This window comes from Urocampus carinirostris, chromosome 19 (genome assembly GCF_059441175.1).
Source record: "Urocampus carinirostris isolate Australia breed hairy pipefish chromosome 19, RoL_Ucar_1.0, whole genome shotgun sequence".
In the NCBI taxonomy this organism is placed as follows: domain Eukaryota; kingdom Metazoa; phylum Chordata; class Actinopteri; order Syngnathiformes; family Syngnathidae; genus Urocampus; species Urocampus carinirostris.
Window position 1 is genome coordinate 6,509,121 of NC_142367.1, and position 19,826 is coordinate 6,528,946.

The 19,826-nt window shown below is 38.7% G+C and overlaps 1 protein-coding gene and 2 pseudogenes across 1 annotated transcript; 1 reads left to right on the top strand and 2 right to left on the bottom strand.

Moving 5' to 3' along the window:
• The first annotated feature begins 4,142 nt into the window (after nucleotides 1-4,142).
• On the top strand, nucleotides 4,143-4,313 carry LOC148347012 (U2 spliceosomal RNA; annotated as a pseudogene).
• Nucleotides 4,314-6,035: 1,722 nt separating this feature from the next.
• On the bottom strand, nucleotides 6,036-18,376 carry LOC148347013 (charged multivesicular body protein 6-like). The gene is made up of 8 exons (XM_088324034.1): nucleotides 18,078-18,376; nucleotides 16,180-16,289; nucleotides 13,160-13,247; nucleotides 13,006-13,092; nucleotides 11,031-11,096; nucleotides 10,880-10,960; nucleotides 8,980-9,052; nucleotides 6,036-6,420 (listed from the first exon to the last, which is right to left on the bottom strand). Exons 1-8 carry the CDS (start codon nucleotides 18,138-18,140, stop codon nucleotides 6,350-6,352), a joined length of 639 nt encoding a protein of 212 aa, XP_088180160.1. The 5' UTR covers nucleotides 18,141-18,376; the 3' UTR covers nucleotides 6,036-6,349.
• Nucleotides 15,341-15,493, bottom strand: LOC148347014 (U2 spliceosomal RNA; annotated as a pseudogene).
• Nucleotides 18,377-19,826: the final 1,450 nt, after the last annotated feature.

Below are 19,826 nucleotides of genomic sequence, written 5' to 3' on the forward strand. Positions count from 1 at the left end.
ATGGCTGGGATGGGCTCCAGCACCCCCGCGACCCTACAGATGATAACTGATGCAGATAATGGATGGAATAGATCCTTTTTAAAAAAAAAAAAAAAAAAAATCATTATTTTATTTTGTGTATTATATTTTAAGGGCAGCACGGCGGCGCAGTGGTTAGCGCGTGTGCGGCACAGTTCTGAGGTCGTGGGAACCTCCTGCGTGGGTTCAAATCCAGCTCCCGGCCTTACTGTGCGGAGTTTGTATGTCCTCCCCGTGCTTGCGTGGGTTTCCTCCGGGTACTCCGGTTTCTTCCCACATTCCAAAGACATGCATTTCAGGTGGATTGGCCGGTCCAAATTGTCCCTAGGTGTGACTGAGCGAGTGAGTTGTGCCCTGCGATTGGCTGGCAACCAGTTCAGGGTGTCCCCTGCCCACTGCCCGATGATTGCTGGGATGGGCTCCAGCACCCCCGCGACCCTACTGAGGATAAGTGGTGCAGCTGATGAGATGACATGAGATATTACATTTTTATTTGTAATATGTGCCACCAGGTTGTGCTTGCCCAAGACACACCACAGTAATCTAGTGGTTAAGGAATCTAACCCACAAAAATACCAACCATTTTCTCCCAACACCATTTTACTTAAATGAGGGGTGGGTCAAACTGACTGAGTTTTTTGACAGGACTATTAGCCAATTGGTTCATTGCTGATCCGTCAGTAGTTGAAAAGCTCAGGCAACATTTAAGAAATATTTTGTTGTGATAAAATGCAAGATTAGATGGAAAATTATACGCAAAATAATATAAATTAAAATGTGTAAAGCAAAAGAAGCGCAGTCTCTATGGAAGGTTGAATGCACTCTGGTTTGGAGCCATCAATATCATTAAGAATAACACAAATTTGGCTCATTTTCCAGATTGATTCATTTTGTAAACATACCGTAGTGAGGGTACCACTTCCTGTTGTGTGTCTCGGGCAAGTACAGCCTGTCAGTGCCCATTCCTCTCCAGGCCTTTTATATTTTTTGGTTTAGGGAGCGCTTCCCCTCATGACGGATAGTATTGGTTTACATGGAAACCAGTAGCGGATAAAGCCTCCTGATCTGCCTCAGATACGGCATCTTCATCAGTAAGTCGCTGTTGTTTTTCCTTTTCTCAACAATGAGTACTAAATGACTACGCCACTCATACTGACCAGTCAAGCGCGCCTTGCAGAGGATGGCAAGAGATCGAGTCAGGAATATAGTGAAAAGGAGAAAGGGAAGGAAAGCAAGAAACAGAAAGAGGGGGGAAAACAGAGTGTTGGAGAGTAAATGAGAAATGGCGAAATAGGGAGAAAAACAGAGTAATGGAGACAAAGTAAGAGAAGGAGAGAGGGAGAAATGGATGGATGTAAAAAGACAGTGAGAGAATAATATTAAGGGAGAAAGAGTGGGAGGGATAGAGATAGAGAGAGAGAGAGAAAGAAGAAAATAAGTAAGCATTTCGAAGAGTACCGGCTCATAAAGCCGTTTCGTTCGCGAACGTCCCATCACTAGAGCGTGCTGAAGGTCACATGAGGGAGAAGGAGATGCGCGCGCTCACGCTTTTTCACGTCCACGCGAGCTGATTCATGCGACGCCCACTCCTACACGAGCGTGGCTTGCATCATTCCATCCATTGTCACCAAAAGTTGGGCTTTTTGGCGTTTATTGAGTCCTTCCGTATGTTTAAACATCCAGCTGTATTGTATGGTGCAACTGACAAACGTGCGCTAAAGAGCACGAGGAAGAACACAAACTACAGGTATAGTCTCAAAGTGACCGATTTTCAATCAAATATTATTTAATTTTACTTCAAGAGCAGTAGTTGGGCAAACTACAGCTCGTGGGCCACATGCAGCCCGTCAGGTTTTTTCATCCGTTCCACTGACGAAAATGGACAAAATATGATGACAACATATATACTAGTAAATATTGTATTAATAATAAACAAAAGTTTTCCTGCCCCATTCTTCTTTTTGTGTGTCTAGCAGCAAAAATATGATTACAGAAATATCAAATTGCTACATAACAGAATATCAAATTGCTTAAAAATGGGGACCTAATATATATTTGTCTTCATTTTGAAAAGAAATACAATAGAATAGAAGAATAGAATATGCCTTTATTGTCATTGTTACAACATGGAATATGCTGTGACAACGAAATAGGACGACTCTAGGTCCACATTTACAGTGAGGATAAGGAAACAAAGAGACAAAGGAACAAAGAACTAACTGACTTTGTTGTAAGTAGGCTTTGTTTTCCTCGGGGGGTCAAACAGAGTTGCCGGATACAATAGAAATGCTACTAGAGTAATACTATAATACAAAAATATTACAGAAATATTAAAACTACAAAAATACAACTAAAGTAATATGAGAAAAATACTAAAATAGTACAAATATACTTGTGTGGGAATACTTCAAAAATACTACTACATCAGTACTACAAAAACGTCACAGGAATACTGCTACGAAAATACAACAGAAATATTCAAAAGTAAGAAAAAATACTAGAAACTCTTATGGGAACACTTAAAAATACTTCTACATAAATACTGTATAAAAGCATCACACTAATACTATAATACAAAAATACTGCTGCATAAATTTAACCAAAGGAGTACTACAAAAACACCTCAACAGAAGTATTATGACAGATATACTACTACAAAAATACAGGAATGCTAAAGAAATGTGACTGCAGAAATAAATGAACTCACCTTTAAAATCAAACTATTTCCAGATGTATCAGGACCATTATTGGATTTCTTAGCAGGTTATATGGATTTACGTAACCAGGATACTGACAAAATTCTGATTTTAAAGGTATATTGTGTAAATCGTGTTTCCTATTGAATTTTGTGAGACTCTGGCGGATGGAAAGTCTGGAGGTGTCCGGGTACATGCTCATTTATATAATATGGTATACTTCTTATTCACATGCATATGGTTGGTTGGTTGTGTCCCTTACCATTTCCTGTGGTGTGTTTTGGGCAAGTACAGCCTGGTGGTGCCCATTTCTTTCCAGGCAAACGTGTTTCCACCCGGTCTCGTATATTTAAAAGTATTGTTCTATTATTGACAATTCAAAGTTATGAGACTGGTGGGGCCAATTAAACCCTGGTGGCCCGTCAGAATTTTCCTATTGTATGGTTTGACCACTAGATGGAACTGTATTGTTAAAAAGTGAAGGAAAACCAGTGCCAAATAAGCACAGCACAGTGTAACAGCAAGATGACAAACGTGGCAACGACTAGGTGTGTGAAATACAAATATCATGATAGATCAGGGGCAGCATGGCGGCACAGTTCTGGGGTCATGAGATTGAACCTTCTGTGTGGAGTTTGCATGTTCTCCCCCGTGCTTGCGTGGGTTTCTTCCGGGCACTCCGGTTTCCTCCCACATTCCAAAAACATGCATGTCAGATTAATTGGCCAGTCCAAAGTGTCCTTAGGTGTGAATGAGTGAGCGAATTGTCTCCCTGTGTGCCCTGTGACTGGCTGGCAACCAGTTCAGGGTGTCCCCTGCCCACTGCACGAGAACAGCTGGGGTGGGCTCCAGCGCCCCCGCGACCCTACTGAGGATAAGCGATGCAGATAATGGATGAATGGTTGATTGATCAGGTTTTTTTGCCCAGTATTCAAATCAATTGTTTTATTTGAATGAATCAAGGTTTTAAAAATTTCACATTGTCCCTTTAGTCCAGGGGTCGGGAACCTTTTTGACTCAAAGAGCCATAAAAGCAAAAAATATTAATTTTATTTTGGGAAAGAGCCACACCATATATTATGAGACAAATTTACTAAATTGCTAAACCCGCGCCCCAGACAAAAGCTTAGTCTTCAGCACATTTATTTTTGATGATTTGATAAAAATTATGAAAAAAGAATAATGCCAGAGCCCCTGTCCCAAAATCAACAAACATACCACTTTAAACTTGTCTCTTTCTTGCAATGACTCAAGATCGGTTAAACTCCTTTTGACCCTTTTTTATCATACATATTGGTTTCAAAACCAGATGCAAGCATTTATTTTGTAAAAACGTCACAACATTCTGAGAATAGGAAGCCTTATGTGCTTACCTTTGGCGAGAGATGGGAAGGAGTGCTTGTACTTTTTGCATGGCTTTGATGCTAGGTCCTTAGCTTGGCCTTTTGGCCTTAGCTTGGCCTTAGCTTGGCCTTTTGTGTACTTTCTATGAAGTCACTATCTTTGATTTTTGCATTTCGGAGATGGAATATGAGCTTGCTCTGTCCACTCCACGCACCGGCCCGGTATTGCAGTACCTCCGGGAACGGTGCATTCGCAATGATCGCAGCAAGGCTTTAGTGCTAGGACCTTAGCTTGGCCTTTTGGCTGAGAGTAAGTGTCCCGGCTCCTAGGCTTTGTAGCGTATTATGAACTGACCGATAATGGATAATGAATAACGAAGATAGATCAATAACCCTTAAAAACCCCAAACCCCCCCCATCCCTCCCACTCACCCAATCAAATGACTAAGTTCTCTTCCGGTGTTTTGGCGTATTTACAGTTCTGTGGATTCATCATAAGGTATCTGAACACTGAACACAGATTACATAGTGAACTTTTATATAAAGGATTCTTTAGCGTTGTACAGCTAAAACGAGTTTTTTTTTCCCCATTTTTTTTGTGTGACACCTTGACTGTAAATTGTAGTGAAAAACGTGCCATATATATACTGCGAAGTAATTGTTTGTCAGTAAGTTTCGGTCTAGCTTTACGTGTAACTTAATAGGATAGACGAAACAACTTTTGGACAAGATGGAGAAATTGTACATGCAATCAAATCTGTCTCTGAGCCACAGATACTCGTAGAAAGAGCCATATATGGCTCGCGAGCCATAGGTTCCCGACCCCTGCTTTTGTCGGACTATTTTTTTTGCACAATGTCAGTACAATATATGGGCTTTCCAGTGTGATACTCCCATTCAAAGCAAACAGCACGTACTTTGTATTAGAAGGAGTAGCTACTATTAGATGAGGAGTGGTGGGAAAACTCTTTGGAGTCAAGGGCCGCATTGAGTTGTGGCCAAGGGGCTGGTCCTGGAGACTTGTACTATATTTTCACTTATGAATAAATATACATGTATGTTATATTTATATTTGTTTTTAAATAGATTTGTTTTCTTAAATTGGTTTTGAAATGTTCTCAAAGAAAGACAAGTTTTGTATTTTGGAGCAGTAATCAATTTGTATTATTTCTGATGAAATAATTTTTAGTATTTCTCTGATAGTAGTTTCTGTTTTTTCCTGTAGTATTTTTGTAATTTTACTGTTGGAATCATTTTGTAGTATAGCTGGATTTTAATATTTCTCTAGTATTTTTGTAGTATTGCTGTGGTAATGTTTTATTTAGTAGCATTTTCCCTCTACTGTGTTTGTACTCTCGCTGGAGTAGTACTTCTGTAACATTGTTGTTGTAATATTTGTATAGTATATCTGTGTTAGCATTTTTGTACTATATCTGTAGTATGTTCGTAATATTGCAGTGGTAATATTTTAGTAGTATTTCTATAGTAGGGTATTTATTGTACTACTGTCGTCATATTTCTGTATTTTTATAGTGTTTCTGTTGATTTTTTTATATTGTGGTAACACTTGTAGTATTTGTAATATTTTCATAGCTTTTTTTTGTAGTATACCTGTTGTCGCATTTCTGTAGTATGTATTTCTGTAGTATTTGTAAATTTTTTTATAGCATTTTTGTGATATATCTGTTGTCGTATTTTGTAGTATATTTTAATAGTATTTCTATAATATATTGGTGGTAATACTTTTCAGGGATTTCTGTAGCATTTCTGAAGTTCTATGTTTGTTAATCTTGGTGTGATATTTTTTATTGTATTTTTGTAGTATAGCATTACTGTAGCAGATTTTTTTCCTTTCAAAATATGTCTGTTTTTAATAATATGTTTGACTCACAAAAGGACAAAGATGGCCCTAGAAAACCAACATCTATTTGACGAAGATCTGCGCCCCCTGGTGGTCAAAACAAAGTGCAGCAGAATACAAGCTTGGAAAGCAATTTTATTGTGAAAACCAATCCGCTTCACATCTGTTCAGCTTTTACAAAAATCCTTCCACTGATGTCCATCTTCAGACAGGCTTTATTTTGAAATCCGAGCCGGATGCCCTCTTAAAAAAGGTTTAAAAAGAAAAAGGCGTGTATATGACTGCGCAGGTCTTGCCACACTCAAAACTTGCGGAACAATTTTGCAGTTCCGAATCACGGAGCGAGGCGGGACTTGGTGAATAAAACCGTATGGCGTTCGAAGGTCGCTTGGAGGTCGCTTGAAGTTGGTTTGAAGGTCCCACCGACATGATTAAGCGGCCAACATTTCCGCCTTTTTGCGTGGACGATCTGTTGCTGATGCCGACACGGGTGAGTCACCAGCTATGTTGGGTTTAAAAATAATAATACATTAATAAAATTCATTTAAGACAAATAGAAGAAACATAACACGTACTTATATAAATCTCCATGATTGTTCATTCATAAATGCATATGATTGCTACTGTTCCAAAAACACTGATTTCCATTTTGGTGCGGAATGGATCGTGCTACAAATGCAAACATTTTTTTAAATGCCAAACAATAGAGCAGGGGTCTACAACCTGGTGCCCCCTAAGGACAGTTAAATAATTAACCTTGTAATAACAGTACTAACATTATATAGATTTCCCAAAAATTCCAGTTCATGGTCTTTATGGACAAAAAAAATATATTTTCAAGTCATGTTAATTTGTATAGCCCTTAATCACAAAGAGTCTCAAGACTGCACAGATCAAAAACTATTGCAAACTACAGACTATTATGACACAATCCCCTTATATTGTCAACATAAAATATAGGTTATTCATATGCTAGAGAGAATAATAGCGCAAGTTGCTTTGTGAGTGGCTTGGCCTAGCTTTGTCATCACCAAGTGGACATATTTTTGGCGAGAAAAAAAAATTCTTTAGATGAGGGGTGTCAGTCATTTTAGCTAGAAAAGAAATCTCACAGGCCAGGCTAGTAGATAAAAGAAATAAAGAAAGAGAGGGAGAAAGAAAAATTGAGAGAGTAAAAGAGAGAACGACAGAAAGAGAAAAGGGGAGGTAGAGAATTTGAGAACACTAAAAGAGAAAGGGAGAACAAATTGGAGAAGAGAAAGGTATAGAAGAGAGAAAGAAACTACAAAAGAGAGAAATGAGAAATAAAAAGGGACAAAGGGAGAGAGAAAAAAGAATGAGAGAAAAGGAGAGAAGAGAAAAATAATTAGAGAAAAGTAGAGAGCAATAAATATATAGAAAGAGAGAGAAAAAGTGAGCAAGAGATGGAGGAAAATAACGAGCATAAGAGAAAGAAAAAAAGAGAAAAAAGAGAAAGGGAGTGTCATGCTTGCCATGGCAAATCGAATTATTTTTCAACAGTAGAACGAGAATCTGCATGTATTAAACACGTGTATTCATTGTTTTTTTTTTACAGTAAATACAACAAACTGAATTCCAATGTATTGGTTTTGTAAAGCTCCTTTTTTCAAGCTTGGTAGCTAGCTGTCCTCCATTTTTAGTTAGCTAGCTATTTTTGCATGCCATACAACTAATATTTGATATTTTTGCTAGTTATCAAGTTATATTTTGCCCTCCTTTCTAGCTAGCTATCAAGCTTGTTTTTTTAGCTTTATATCTGGCTATTAAGTTGGCTTTTTTTATTTTTTTAAGCTAGTGATCTATCCTTTTTTTACCTGTTTTTCTCTAGCTAACTATAAAGCTACTTCTAGCTAGCCATCTAGCTGAAAATCCATATAAAGGTGGGTTTCCTTTGCAATGCTGAGAGAAGCACAAGAGAAAAGTGACTTTTGGAGAGAACGTTGTCTGGTGTCGCCCCAAAATATACGCAGAGAGGAGATATGGCAAAAAGGGAACGCTCTTTATTGTACTAGAAACACGTTCATGATTTCCCGTTATTTCAAGAAACGTTCAACGTGCTTTTTCTCACATTGGCGTCTTATACTGTGTTCAAAACAATTCATGATGGTCGCCCACCCCGGCTCACTCAGCATAACAACTTGTGAATTCCTGCAAAACCATCCTCCCATGACTTCTGCCAGATGTCTACACACAATAGGCTATTGTCAGCTACAAGACTGTTCAAGTTAATTTACGGTTAAACTTTCCTTATTAATTATGTTCTACTTTCTACAACTTACGGTTTGTTTATGTCAACTGGATGTCGTTAAATCCACGCACCACGTGCAAATCACCCACTGTAGCTGTAGTTGCTGACTGCCATTTATCACCAGGAGAACATTGAGGAAAACCTTTGGTGTTTTTGCAGAGGTTTAAAGAAGCTTGAGCTCTTTAATAGATATGAAGTAACAGTGAAATTCCTATTTAGATAAACCTTTTCATCAAAAAGAGTGGAAAAAAAACATATGCTTTTGAAATATCAAATCAATCATTCAAATTACTGTTTGTCTGCTATTTTTGTTACTTTCCAGCTGCGTGTGATACCCTAAGTTAAATAAATTAGTCTTGTGAAAATTAATTCAATTGTTGTTTTACCAATGCATGGTCAATACATACTACGAGATATTCAATCTTAGTGAAGCAAAAGTCCCTCAATAATTGTTTTGTAATCAAATTATACATCACTGAATCATAATTGTGAGCCTCCAAAAACACCCCTAGCACTTCATAGTCATAGTCTGAAATGTTTTTTTCTTTAATGGCCCCCAGGGTAAAATTAGTTTGACCCCTGCAATTAAGGGTACGTCTTTTTAAAATGGCAGCTACGATATGAGAAAAAAACAATTGGCCTATCAGTTTGTTCCGTACATAAGGCGCGTTGTATTCTGAGGAGCACGTTCCAATTTCCGGCCAATTTGGGGTTCTTGGGTGTGCCTTACAGTTCGGATAATACGGGAATGTTTACGCAACGTTCTTCCAGAGGGTGGCACTGATGACTTACCTGCTTTGTAATCAGCAGCCTCGGGAGCCGCAGGGAGTTCGTCTGAGGGGACGTCGGGAAGAAGCAAGTCTCCCTGCAGAAAATTGACAGAAAACATCAGACAGTGCCTTGCAAAAGTCCCAAGTGCTTTTTGACATATTGCCATATTTCAAGGTTCAAACTTATAGATAAAACTGAAAATATTTTCTAAGAATATATAAAATGTGAGCGTTTGAGTCCTTCCGTATGCTTGGAGAGTGTGTAAGAAGTAACACCCAGCTAAATGACCAAAATATAGACATTGCAAAACAATTGGCCCACTTTCACGTAATACTTTTTACAAAATCATTTTGCTGTGATCACGGCTACATGTCCTTTAAGCTAAGTAAGTCTCAAATTTTGAAACAGAAATATTTGCCCATTCTTCCTTACCAAACATCTCAAGTTCCCAAAGGTTTGATGGTGATTGTTTGTGCACAGCATTTTTCAGATCTTTCCAAAATGCTCGATATTTTTTGTACAGTTCCTAACCAATATTCTATTGTATATTTTGTTTTATGTTTAGGATTGTTGTCCTGTTGGAAGGTGAACCTGCGCCATATTTTAGGTGTCTTGTAAGACTTCATATTTTCTGCCAGAATTGCCCTGCATTTGGCTTTATCCATCTTCCCATCATCTCAAACCATCTTTCCAGTCCCTTCTCAAGAAAAGCAATCCCAGAGCGTGATGCTGCCACCACCATGTTTGACGGTGGGGATAGTGTTTTCAGGGTGATGTGCAGTGCTGCTTACGCCAAAAGTAATGCTTTGCATTCAGCCCAAAAAGCTCACTTTTGGTCTCCTCTGACCAGAGCACCTTGTTTCACCTGTTATTTGTGGTTTCTTGCAAATTCCAAACAAGCTTTTTTTAATGGTATTCTCTCAAAAATGACTTTTTTTCAAGCCACTCTTCCATATACAGGGCAGATTTATGCTGAGTATGTCTAACCTTATGCACAGATTGTCCCACCTCAACTGTGTGTACCTGGTCATCCAATGTGATCGCAGGTCTCTTGGTTGTTTGTCTGATTAGTTTTCTCCTCATGTAGGCCAAAAGTTTAGAGGAACAGCCTGCTTTTGTTAGGTTTGCAGTGGTTATACGCTCTTGGGGCACGATTGGCTCAGGAGGTAAAGCATTGTCTTGGGATCAAGAGGTCGCAGGTTCAATTCCCGGCTCCTCAGTGTTATATGTCGACGTGTCCTTGGGCAGGACGCTGAATCCCTAATGCCCCTGATAGCAGGTAGTTGCCTTCCATGGCTGACGCTGCTATCAGTTAGTTAGTGTGTAAAAGGGAAAAGTGTGAAGCAAATTGCAAAGCGCTTTGGGAAGTCTTCATTGACTTGAAAAGTGCTATATAAATGCAGACCGTTTACATTTACTTTCCGTTTTGATATTATTGCTTGCACAGTGCTCCGGGAGATGTGTGAAGATTGCGAAATCCTCTAATATCCCATTCCTGCTTTGAACTTTTCCAAACTCTGCCTGTTGTGTTCTTTCGTCTCCTTTCACGGACCTTTGAGCCCATTACAGAGCAAGTCCATTTTAACTGACACTTAATGATACCCAGGTGCACTTTGTCATTGTTAGTCATTAAGTTCGATATTACATCATTCTAAAGTCATCAGGGAACTTCTGGAGTCAGTTGGCTGAGGCGAGAGGACACGGGGCCACTATTTTTGCACAATTTTCATATTTTGTTGAACAAATAATATAACGTGTTAGAATGATTGTATTGCACATATTGTTGATTCTAAGAAGGATTTTTAGTTGTTTAGCTTTAAGTTTGAAGCCTGAAATGTGGATGCATGTCAAAAAGTTCTAAGTTTTTTTCCAAGGCATTGTCAAACCATCCGATGATAATAGTATGAAAATAAAAATGAACCTGGGTGATGGCCTCCAGCTCAGCCAGGACGGCGTCTTCGTCCTCTTGCGAAAACGAGCCGGCCAAAATCTCATCTATTTGCTGAGCAGATGAATGTAAAATCAAAAAAGTGACTTACTATGATTATTGACAACCTGCGACGTCTACTTACCCTTTGGTACTCGACGGCGTCGTGCGTTTCGTCCATGATGCGCTCGACTTCTTCGATGGACATCGCCTTGAAAATAAGAAAAAGACCCCTTTAATCTTCGGTTTCTTTGTATGCTGCGTCGCAAATTACTTTTAAAACTGAAAAGCTTGGACTTGTGTGTTTCAATGTGTTTTGCTAATTCAGTAATCCCTTGCTCCATCTTGTTTTACTATTTGTGGTTTTGCTACTTCGCCGAGTTCCAGCGTGCAATGTGTTATGCATTCGGATTCGCTAACCAGTAACTCTGTCCCTTTTTTGCCTGAGACTGTGCCTTCAATAACGTTGCAGTCTAAGTTGTACACATACATGAAATGGATAGAAGAATCTTATTACATACACGCCAATCTTATTCAATTTCGAGTGTCTCCTAAAGCCGTCACATCAACAGAACACTCTGGACTGACAAAAACACCTAAAAGCAGAGAAAGATGCTTTCTACCACCAACAAAGTTGGACTTCGACATGTTAACCACTTGACGTTCCTGTAAAATTCGACTAAAATCCCAATCCAAAGTAATTCGAATGTTGTTCTTGAACCATTTGAAGAATATGGACGGTTTTGGTTTCTTTTGAAGGGTAAAACTCTGAAGTTTTGTCCCAAACCAAAATCCTTACTGCTCGTATGGCCAACACTTGGTCATCTAAATTGGAACACACAGACATAGAAGGTTTTTATTCTCAGCCAAATTCTTTTGCTATTAAATGCTTGCAATTAAGTGCAGCATGGGCATCTTCGCTGGAAAATAGGTGAAACAATAACTTAAAGCTTTACCTAGTAGCTTGTCAAATTTGATCACAATTTGAGGATTGGAGAGTCATTGCAGTTTTTTTTTCATAACGTCCTCATGATTGCAACAAAGTATCATGTAAAGTGAAGTGGATTGGGTCCCTAAAGGGACACGGTTTTAAATTTAGTACCTCAGTATTAAAAAAATATTTTTTTTTCTGTAAAAAAACAAAATTGATATGAACACTAAATACAAAAATAAATTAACTATCGTACCAATGTTAATTTTATAAATTTCACAAGTCGAGAAATTTGTATTTTTACATATTGGAATACATATCCAGTAGTCGCCACTATGTTTGTCTGGCATCTTGCTGCTATACCCTGTGCTCATTTGGTACTAGTTTTTGTTCACATAACAATACAGTGCTTCTTGTTTAACAATAGAGGGTCATCCAGTGGTCAAATATAAAACTCAGGCTTTGCTTTATAAAGTAGTGCAATAAAACGGCAAAAATATTTTTGGGATTACAATTTGACAGTACCCCAAGGTATTTTTTAGACTGAATCAAGACCGCTGATAATATTGGGATTTCAAAGTCGGATTAAAAAAAAAGGGAGTGATTAAGATATAGCGTCAAGTGTAGTTAACCTATTTTGGGGAATCACGTTCAGATGGGGACCGATATATTAAGTTCTTATAACACTAGTTTGTCGATCAAGCATGTGTGTTTGTGATTGAAAGAGCAGACAAACCACGCTAAAGTGGGAGGCTGGGTGATTAGCTGTTACCATAACATTAGTTTGTCAACCTGGTTCTAAAACAGAAGTGCCAACACTTTTCAATTTCCAAGCTCAGTTGAACTTTTGATGCACTTTTTGTTTATTAGTATAACTTATGTTGGTTGCATTGACGCTTTTATTCATTTATAGTAAGAAAAACAGCGAGCTTTTTAAGTTTTTATGTAGAGTTATACAAGTTGCTGAAAAGCCCAATTTGATTTCCCGCACTGTTAGTATTTGGTTTATTGAAAGATTAGTCATGTTAGTTGTGTTGACATTCTAATTTATTTACTGTAAAAGGTTTCAGAAAGCTATTAAAGTTACAGCAAATTAATATAGGTTTCCAGCCTCCTTAATACTCATAATCTGCTTCAGGACCGGCCCTGAAAAACCCATATCAGTCGATCCTTAGTTGTGATCACCCACCTCGTGCATTTTCTTCAGACATTCGTTCCCGACTCGGAGGCCATCGATGACTTTCTTCTCGATCAGGGCAAACTCGAGGTCTTGAACCTGAAACGTCGACCAGATGAAAGGTGAGGCCCAGTGAGTTTGACGGGCGCCGTTACCGATGACTTACCATTCGCTCCAGGTTGCTGATCTGGTTGTCTGTCTTGTCCAACAGTTGCTCTTGGTAACGCTTCTTTTTGAGCAGGAGCAGCGCTTTGCTAAGTACGAGAAATACTACGTCACTCAAAGTAGTAACAGGGTTTGTACACCTTTTTTGTGGCCAAATTCAAGCACCTTTAAAGGGCTTTCATGGTTATTTTCCAATTTCTTTATTACCATTGACTCATTCAGGTCCATAGATGTATTTTCACTTCATTTGCGTTTTTAATGTCAACACTCAATATATTTTTATATAAAATATTGGAGTGTATATTATATATATTATATATATATATATATATATATATATAAATATATATATATATATATATATATATATCAGAAAATATAAGATTGACAAAAAAACCTTTAAAATAAACAACATTTTCTGACTTTTTTTGCAATGACCTTATGTATACTTTTGCCATGGACTTCAGTAAAAATATAGTAAAATTAAAAATAAAACAAGCAGAATTTTATGATAATGGGTAAGATTAATATTTTGTTGCAACGTGTGTGCAATTTTGTTAGATTGAAGTAAAAATATAAAATTAGAAAAAAAAACAAATGACATTTCTGACAATAGGGTAAAATCATAATTTACTTTTGCAATGCGAATATAATACTGTTAAAAATAGAGGTAGATGGATTGTATACAACCCCCAAAATAAAATAACTTCTGGGACTTTTTTTTTTAACTGGGGAGCCATGAGCTGCTGCACCACCAGTGCATACCACCAACTTTTTAGATCACTTCCACCCGCTAAATCCACTTCTCTGTCATAAAAATCCTAATTTTAGTTTCATATGGTAGGCTTTTTTTATAGGAATGATGCAGCATTATTCACAAATCCAAGCTGGAAGGTTTCTATGCCAAAATATCTGATGATAATGAAGTGCTCAAAGAAAAAACTTTATGGACGCTTCTGAGATTTCTATTCCTTCTGTTGTAGATTTTAAATTCAAAAACTCTAAAAATCTAGTCTACAGCTCTTTGAGACTTCTTAGGATTAAGGGGGTCACAAAAAAACCTGACTTGACAACATTTTATGACAATGGAGGATTTAATATAACGCAATTTCACGACTATAAGGCACACCCCCCCAAAATAGCTTTCCCCCGTATATTTTCCATACATAAAGCGCACCAGACTATAAGGCGCTATAGTGGGAACGTCAACAAAATAGTCCGATAGTTCAGTCAAACTAATTAACCCCTTAACATACCAACGGCTCGCAAAGAAGCAAATACGTGTCTCGGACACGAAATACCACAGAGTCTGTACAATGTCACCAATCACTCAAATGTGTCATTCCACATATCATTAGGATGGTTAAACTTATTCGACTCAAGAAATGCCAAGCATTTCTTAATTTCCATTTTACTTTTTGCTGACAACCGTGTGGATGGCATAGTAAGAATTTCATTGTGCAGGGAAACATTGTTCTTTACTGTGCTTATGACAATAAACACTTTGAATTGAATTTAAAAATAGACTCATCACAGAAACAAAGTTCAGTTGAAAACAAGATGCTGTAAACTATAAATCCGCGGTAGCTCACCAAAGTCGTCTTGCAGCCATCACGTTCAATAATAGTACGCAACCATGGTCCTCCTACATCCGTGAGTGTAGTAAATCCAGCAGTGTAAAATAGTTACACACTCCAAAACACGCGATAATGCCGACAAATAAAAGAAGTGATTCGCAGAGAAGCATCTGCATCGATGGACATTGCTTGTTGCTAGCTGCCTGTTCAGCTCCATAATTCCTGTTTACAAATACAGACTACAAGTCGTAAAAAAATGTTCTCCAGACCGTAGAGCAACCAAACTTGTGATTCACATTCATCTTTTTCGGCCAATTGCATGCCTTGTTTTGCCTCGCTTTACCCTATGCGAGTCTGTAAATGCTAAAAAGGACCCGCCTTCCTCACCTCCGAATAACTTTGGCCAATAGTGACCGATTCAAATAATGATCGACACATTGGTTAGGGGGGGGTTTTTAAGGGTTATTGATCTATCTTCGTTATTCATTATCCATTATCCGTTATCGGTCAGTTCATTATACGCTACAAAGCCTAGGAGCCGGGACACTTACTCTCAGCCAAAAGGCTAAGCTAAGGTCCTAGCCCTAAAGCCTTGTTGCGATCATTGCGAATGCACCGTTCCCGGAGGTACTGCAATACCGGGCCGATGCGTGGAGTGGACAGAGCAAGCTCTTATTCCATCTCCGGAATGCAAAAATCAAATGCAAGGCCAAGCTAAGGACCTAGCATCAAAGCCATGCCAAGGCATAGCTAAATATCCTTCATTAAAGTCCACAGTCTAAAAATCACAGCCGGTAATGAAACAGTGGTGTATATATCCCAGCATACACCGCAGACTTTGCCTACGAGGGAAAATCTAGTCGGCGGCTGCTTGCCTTAGTTGCGAGACCTTACGACTCAATATTGATCCATATATAAGGCGCATGGTCAGCTTTTGAAAAAAAAATAAAGGCTTCTAGGTGCGCCTTATAGTCGTGAAAATAAAAAAAAAACTTATTGCAATTTCTTTAAACCAGTACTGCATTTTGCGTGCTAGGTTTTCTTTGTGCTTAACCGTAAAGTCATGGTTTAACCTTAGGAAACGGCGCCTTCTTCTTTGTTGGGGTTGCCGTAAGTTTGAGGCATAGCGTGCTTCCTGTGAACTTGCCTTTATTGGCTAATGAAGTTAAACTTGCCTATGATTGGCCGCTGAGAACCGAACTGTAACTATTCCGGTTGGCCAAACACTCAGTCACTCAGATAAGACAAACAAACATGGTACTATAAATACTTGTGAAAAAAAACCCAGTGTCTTGCGATTACACAATTGCACTGCGTCCTGGCATGGGGAGAACATGCAAACTCCACACGGGGACACTGCAGTAGTTGGACTTGAACCCTGAACCTCCACACAGATTGTGGTGTTCTGAGTCAATTAAATGTTAAAAAAATGGGTGATACTTACTCTTTCTTGCCATTTTTCAGAAGCTGCTTGGCTAATAGTCTTTCTTTTTCTAGCTGCAGGTCGATCCTTTTCTGGTACTGCCTCAGTTTATCTCGTTGCTGTTTCAGTTGCTGCGAGCGGGAGAGAAGTTTCCAGTAAATGTCTTTGATTCCATGCCCTGCACTTTCTTTGTGATATTATTCAAAAAGTTTTAGTTATGTTGATAATTTATGTGTCGGGCAAATTGTAATACCGCATATGTGCAGGATTTGCACAATTATCTGACGGAATGTTTTAACGTTACTGCTAATTTCATTAACTGTATTAACTAATACCTCATCTATTTTGTTGCGTTAAGAACAGTGGTGAGCTAGCTACGGTCCGCGGGTCAAACTACTACAATGGTATTACACACGCTTCTAATCAGTGCTAACTTTGCAGTCGCTCAGTGACTGTGGCCTTCAACCAGGAGAAGATGTCAACAGGTGGTGTCCAACTGTCACTGGGCGTTTCCACCCTAAACTACAACGCCGTCAAGTTGGCGGGCTGGCAGTGATGGCCAGTCACTGTCCATCTTCTCCTGATCTCCAGCTAAGCTCCCCTCTCCTACTCCAGAGCCAGCAAGAGGCTCTCTCCGCGGCTTCCCTCACCCTACGGGCAGCTGCCTTCCCCTCCCTTCCACTTATTCCCAGAGCTGTTAATGTGTCCCATAAAGACTGTGCTGGGAAGCCCCTGCACCCGGCCTCCACTGGGAATAGCCAGGTCTGCCATCCCTTGTCCCTGCACTGTTGGACCAGTTCTTGATATTTGGCGTTTTTCCTTTAAGGGGCTTCGCTGCATCCATCTTCCCACGGTACAGTTAGCTCAATCAGGATGATCTTTTGGGCCTCTACTGACCAAATCATGATGTCTGGCCTCAAGGAAGTTTAGACTACCTGGGGAAAGTGTAATTTCCTTGCCAGGTCTACCCACATCTGCCATGCTGGCGCTGTTTGCAGGAGGCTCTTCTTGGTCTTCTCGGAGGATGCTGTTTTTTCCCCTTCCCTGACGAACTGGATGGAATGTATGTGACTAGGTTGAGGTTGGTGCTTCTTCCGCCTTTCCTTCTCCAAGATGTAAGCAAGTGTACCGAGGACCTTGTCGTGGACCTTGTCGTGGCGCCAGTGGTATCTGCCCTGGCTAAGAGCAGTCTGGCATCCTGCCAGTATATGCGCCAGTGTCCCTCTCCCACCACATAGCCTGCACTGACAAAATACTACAACATGATAAGACACCGAAATACTACAAGGACGATATACAACAGCAACAAAATACTGCAATGACAGAATTGTAAGTGTGAAGCACATTGTAAAGCGCTTTGGGAAGTCATTGACTTGAAAAGCGCTATATAAATGCAGACCATTTACCATTTATAATACAACAAAATGCTGTAAAGACAAAACACAAAGACAAAATACAATATTAACAAAACACAAAATACAACAACAATAAAGTACGACAACAAAAAAACAACAATGGAATACAACAATAAAACAATAACAAAATACAAAGACAAAATCACTGCAATGACAAAATGTATAAACAGATGAATACATTGAATATATGTCATATTTATGTATTACATGATTTGTTTATGTATTTATTTATTTGTATAGCACATATTTGTGGGATAAATACATTGAATGTATGTCATATATTTATTTATTCCGTGATTTATGTATGTGTTTATTTATACAGTACATAATTGTGGGTATATTTTTAAACATTTACGTCTACTATTTCTACACATTTTGGACAGGAAACATGAGTGTTAAAATCGTTTTCCAGCAAATTTCAAAGCGACAACTTAAAAATAATATCACAAAAAGACTAATACGGGAGAGAATTGAAGACTGGAGTTTCCCAAGCAAGTAACTTACCAAAACGGCCTTGTCTTGTTCCGTCACTCGGCTCTGTCTTTTCTTGCCAAAAATATTTCCCATCGTGAAAAAGCATCACAGCCGCAATATGACGGCCACCAAAACGATCGCAAAATCAAGTGATCAAATCATTGGATTTATTTTCCCTGATACGCGTAATAAAAACTAGCGGCAGGAGCAGCGAACGCTGCCTAGCACGCAATGCTAAATTTTGCCACACCAGAAGACGGAAACAGCGAAGGCTCAAAAATAATGGGATGGGTCATTCGCGAACGAAAAGACTTTAGAATCCGGCTTCTTTCGAAACGCTCTCTCTGACCTCTTTCGCTTTCTTTCTTTCTCCTCACTCTCTCTCTCTCAAACACTTTCTCTCTCTCTCTAACTCTTTCCCTGTTTCTCCCTATCTTTATCTCCACTTTTTCTCTCTCCCTTTTACAATCTTCATCTTTTTCCTTCCCCTTCCTCATACCCGCTATCTCCATCTTACTCTCTTTTTCTTTGCCTCAAAATTGCTCTCTTTCCCCAATCTTTCTTTCTCTCTCACTATTTCCTTCTCTCTCCCTCTCTCAATCTTTAACTTTCTTTCACAATTTTAGACTTTTGCTCTCTCTCTCCCTTTTTGTCACTCAATCACTCTTTTTTTTCTATCTCAGCATTTGTCTTTCTTAATCTTTCTCGCTCCCTCACCCACTCTTTCCCTGTATGTCCCTCTTTCCCCTCTTTCCCTCTCTTTCCTTCAGTTCTCTCTCTCTCGATCTCTTCTGTCTCCATCTTGCTCTTTGCCTCAATATTGCTCTCTTTACCCAATCATTCTTTCTCTTACCCTCTCTCTTTCCCTCTGTCCCCCGCCCCTCTCTCTCAACATTTTACTTTCTTTCCCACTTTTAGACTTTCTCTCTCTCTCTCTGTGTCGCTCTTCCCCCCACTTTTTTTTCTGTCTCTCCATTTGTCTTTCTCAATCTTTCTCTTCCTCACCCACTCTTTCCCTTTATGTGCCTCTTTCCCAATTTTTTTCCCACTCTTTCCTTCAGTACCTTCTCTCTCTCTCTCTGTTGACTGGGCAATAGGAGTATCTTAGCAGAAAATGAGCAATTTGACAGTTAAAATGAGGTCAAAGTGTACTGTAAATTGGCTATTATAATATTATGTCATAATATATTTTCAAAATGAATTAATTTTGTGCCAAATGGTTCATTATTACTGGTAAGATATAATTAAAACCAAACAATCTAAAGAACTAATTGGGAACCGAAAGAGCTGCCCTTTTCAGTGACCAGAGCTGAAAGAGACTGTTCTCCAAAATGATCCGGAATTTCCATCACTACAAAAAACAAAACAATTATTAGAAGGCGGAAGTGATTTAGTCGTAAATCGTAACAGAATTCCATTAAACAGATTAAAGTGTTTCTCAAGCATTTTTAAACAACAGATTTTCGCAAAAATTTTGGAAAATGAATTCCAGTTTCATGGTTCGTTTTTTAAATATATTATTTAGCGCCAAGTGGTGTTAAAAAAAACTTTGAAATAACCATCATTTCAAAACACTTGGCGGTTGATAAATTAATCTTTTTTTTTTAAAATGTTTCATTGTTTCTCTGTTTTCCATTTTTTTCTGGCTTTTAAAAATATTTTCCCTACCTATTTCTTCTTTTCTTTTCTTTGTATTGTTTTCCTCCACTTTTTTCCGTTTTTTTTTTGCATTTCTTTACAACATCGGCGTAATAGCTGCTTTGAATTGGCTTGATGCAA

Coding starts and splice junctions, on each gene's coding strand:
- LOC148347013 (XM_088324034.1), bottom strand. CDS start 18,140: ATGGGAAATATTTTTGGCAAGAAAAGACAGAGCCGAGTGACGGAACAA. Junction 16,290..18,077: donor AACAAGACAAGGCCGTTTTG/GTAAGTTACTTG, acceptor TCCCGCTCGCAG/CAACTGAAACAGCAACGAGA. Junction 6,421..8,979: donor GGCTGCTGATTACAAAGCAG/GTAAGTCATCAG, acceptor AACCCAACATAG/CTGGTGACTCACCCGTGTCG.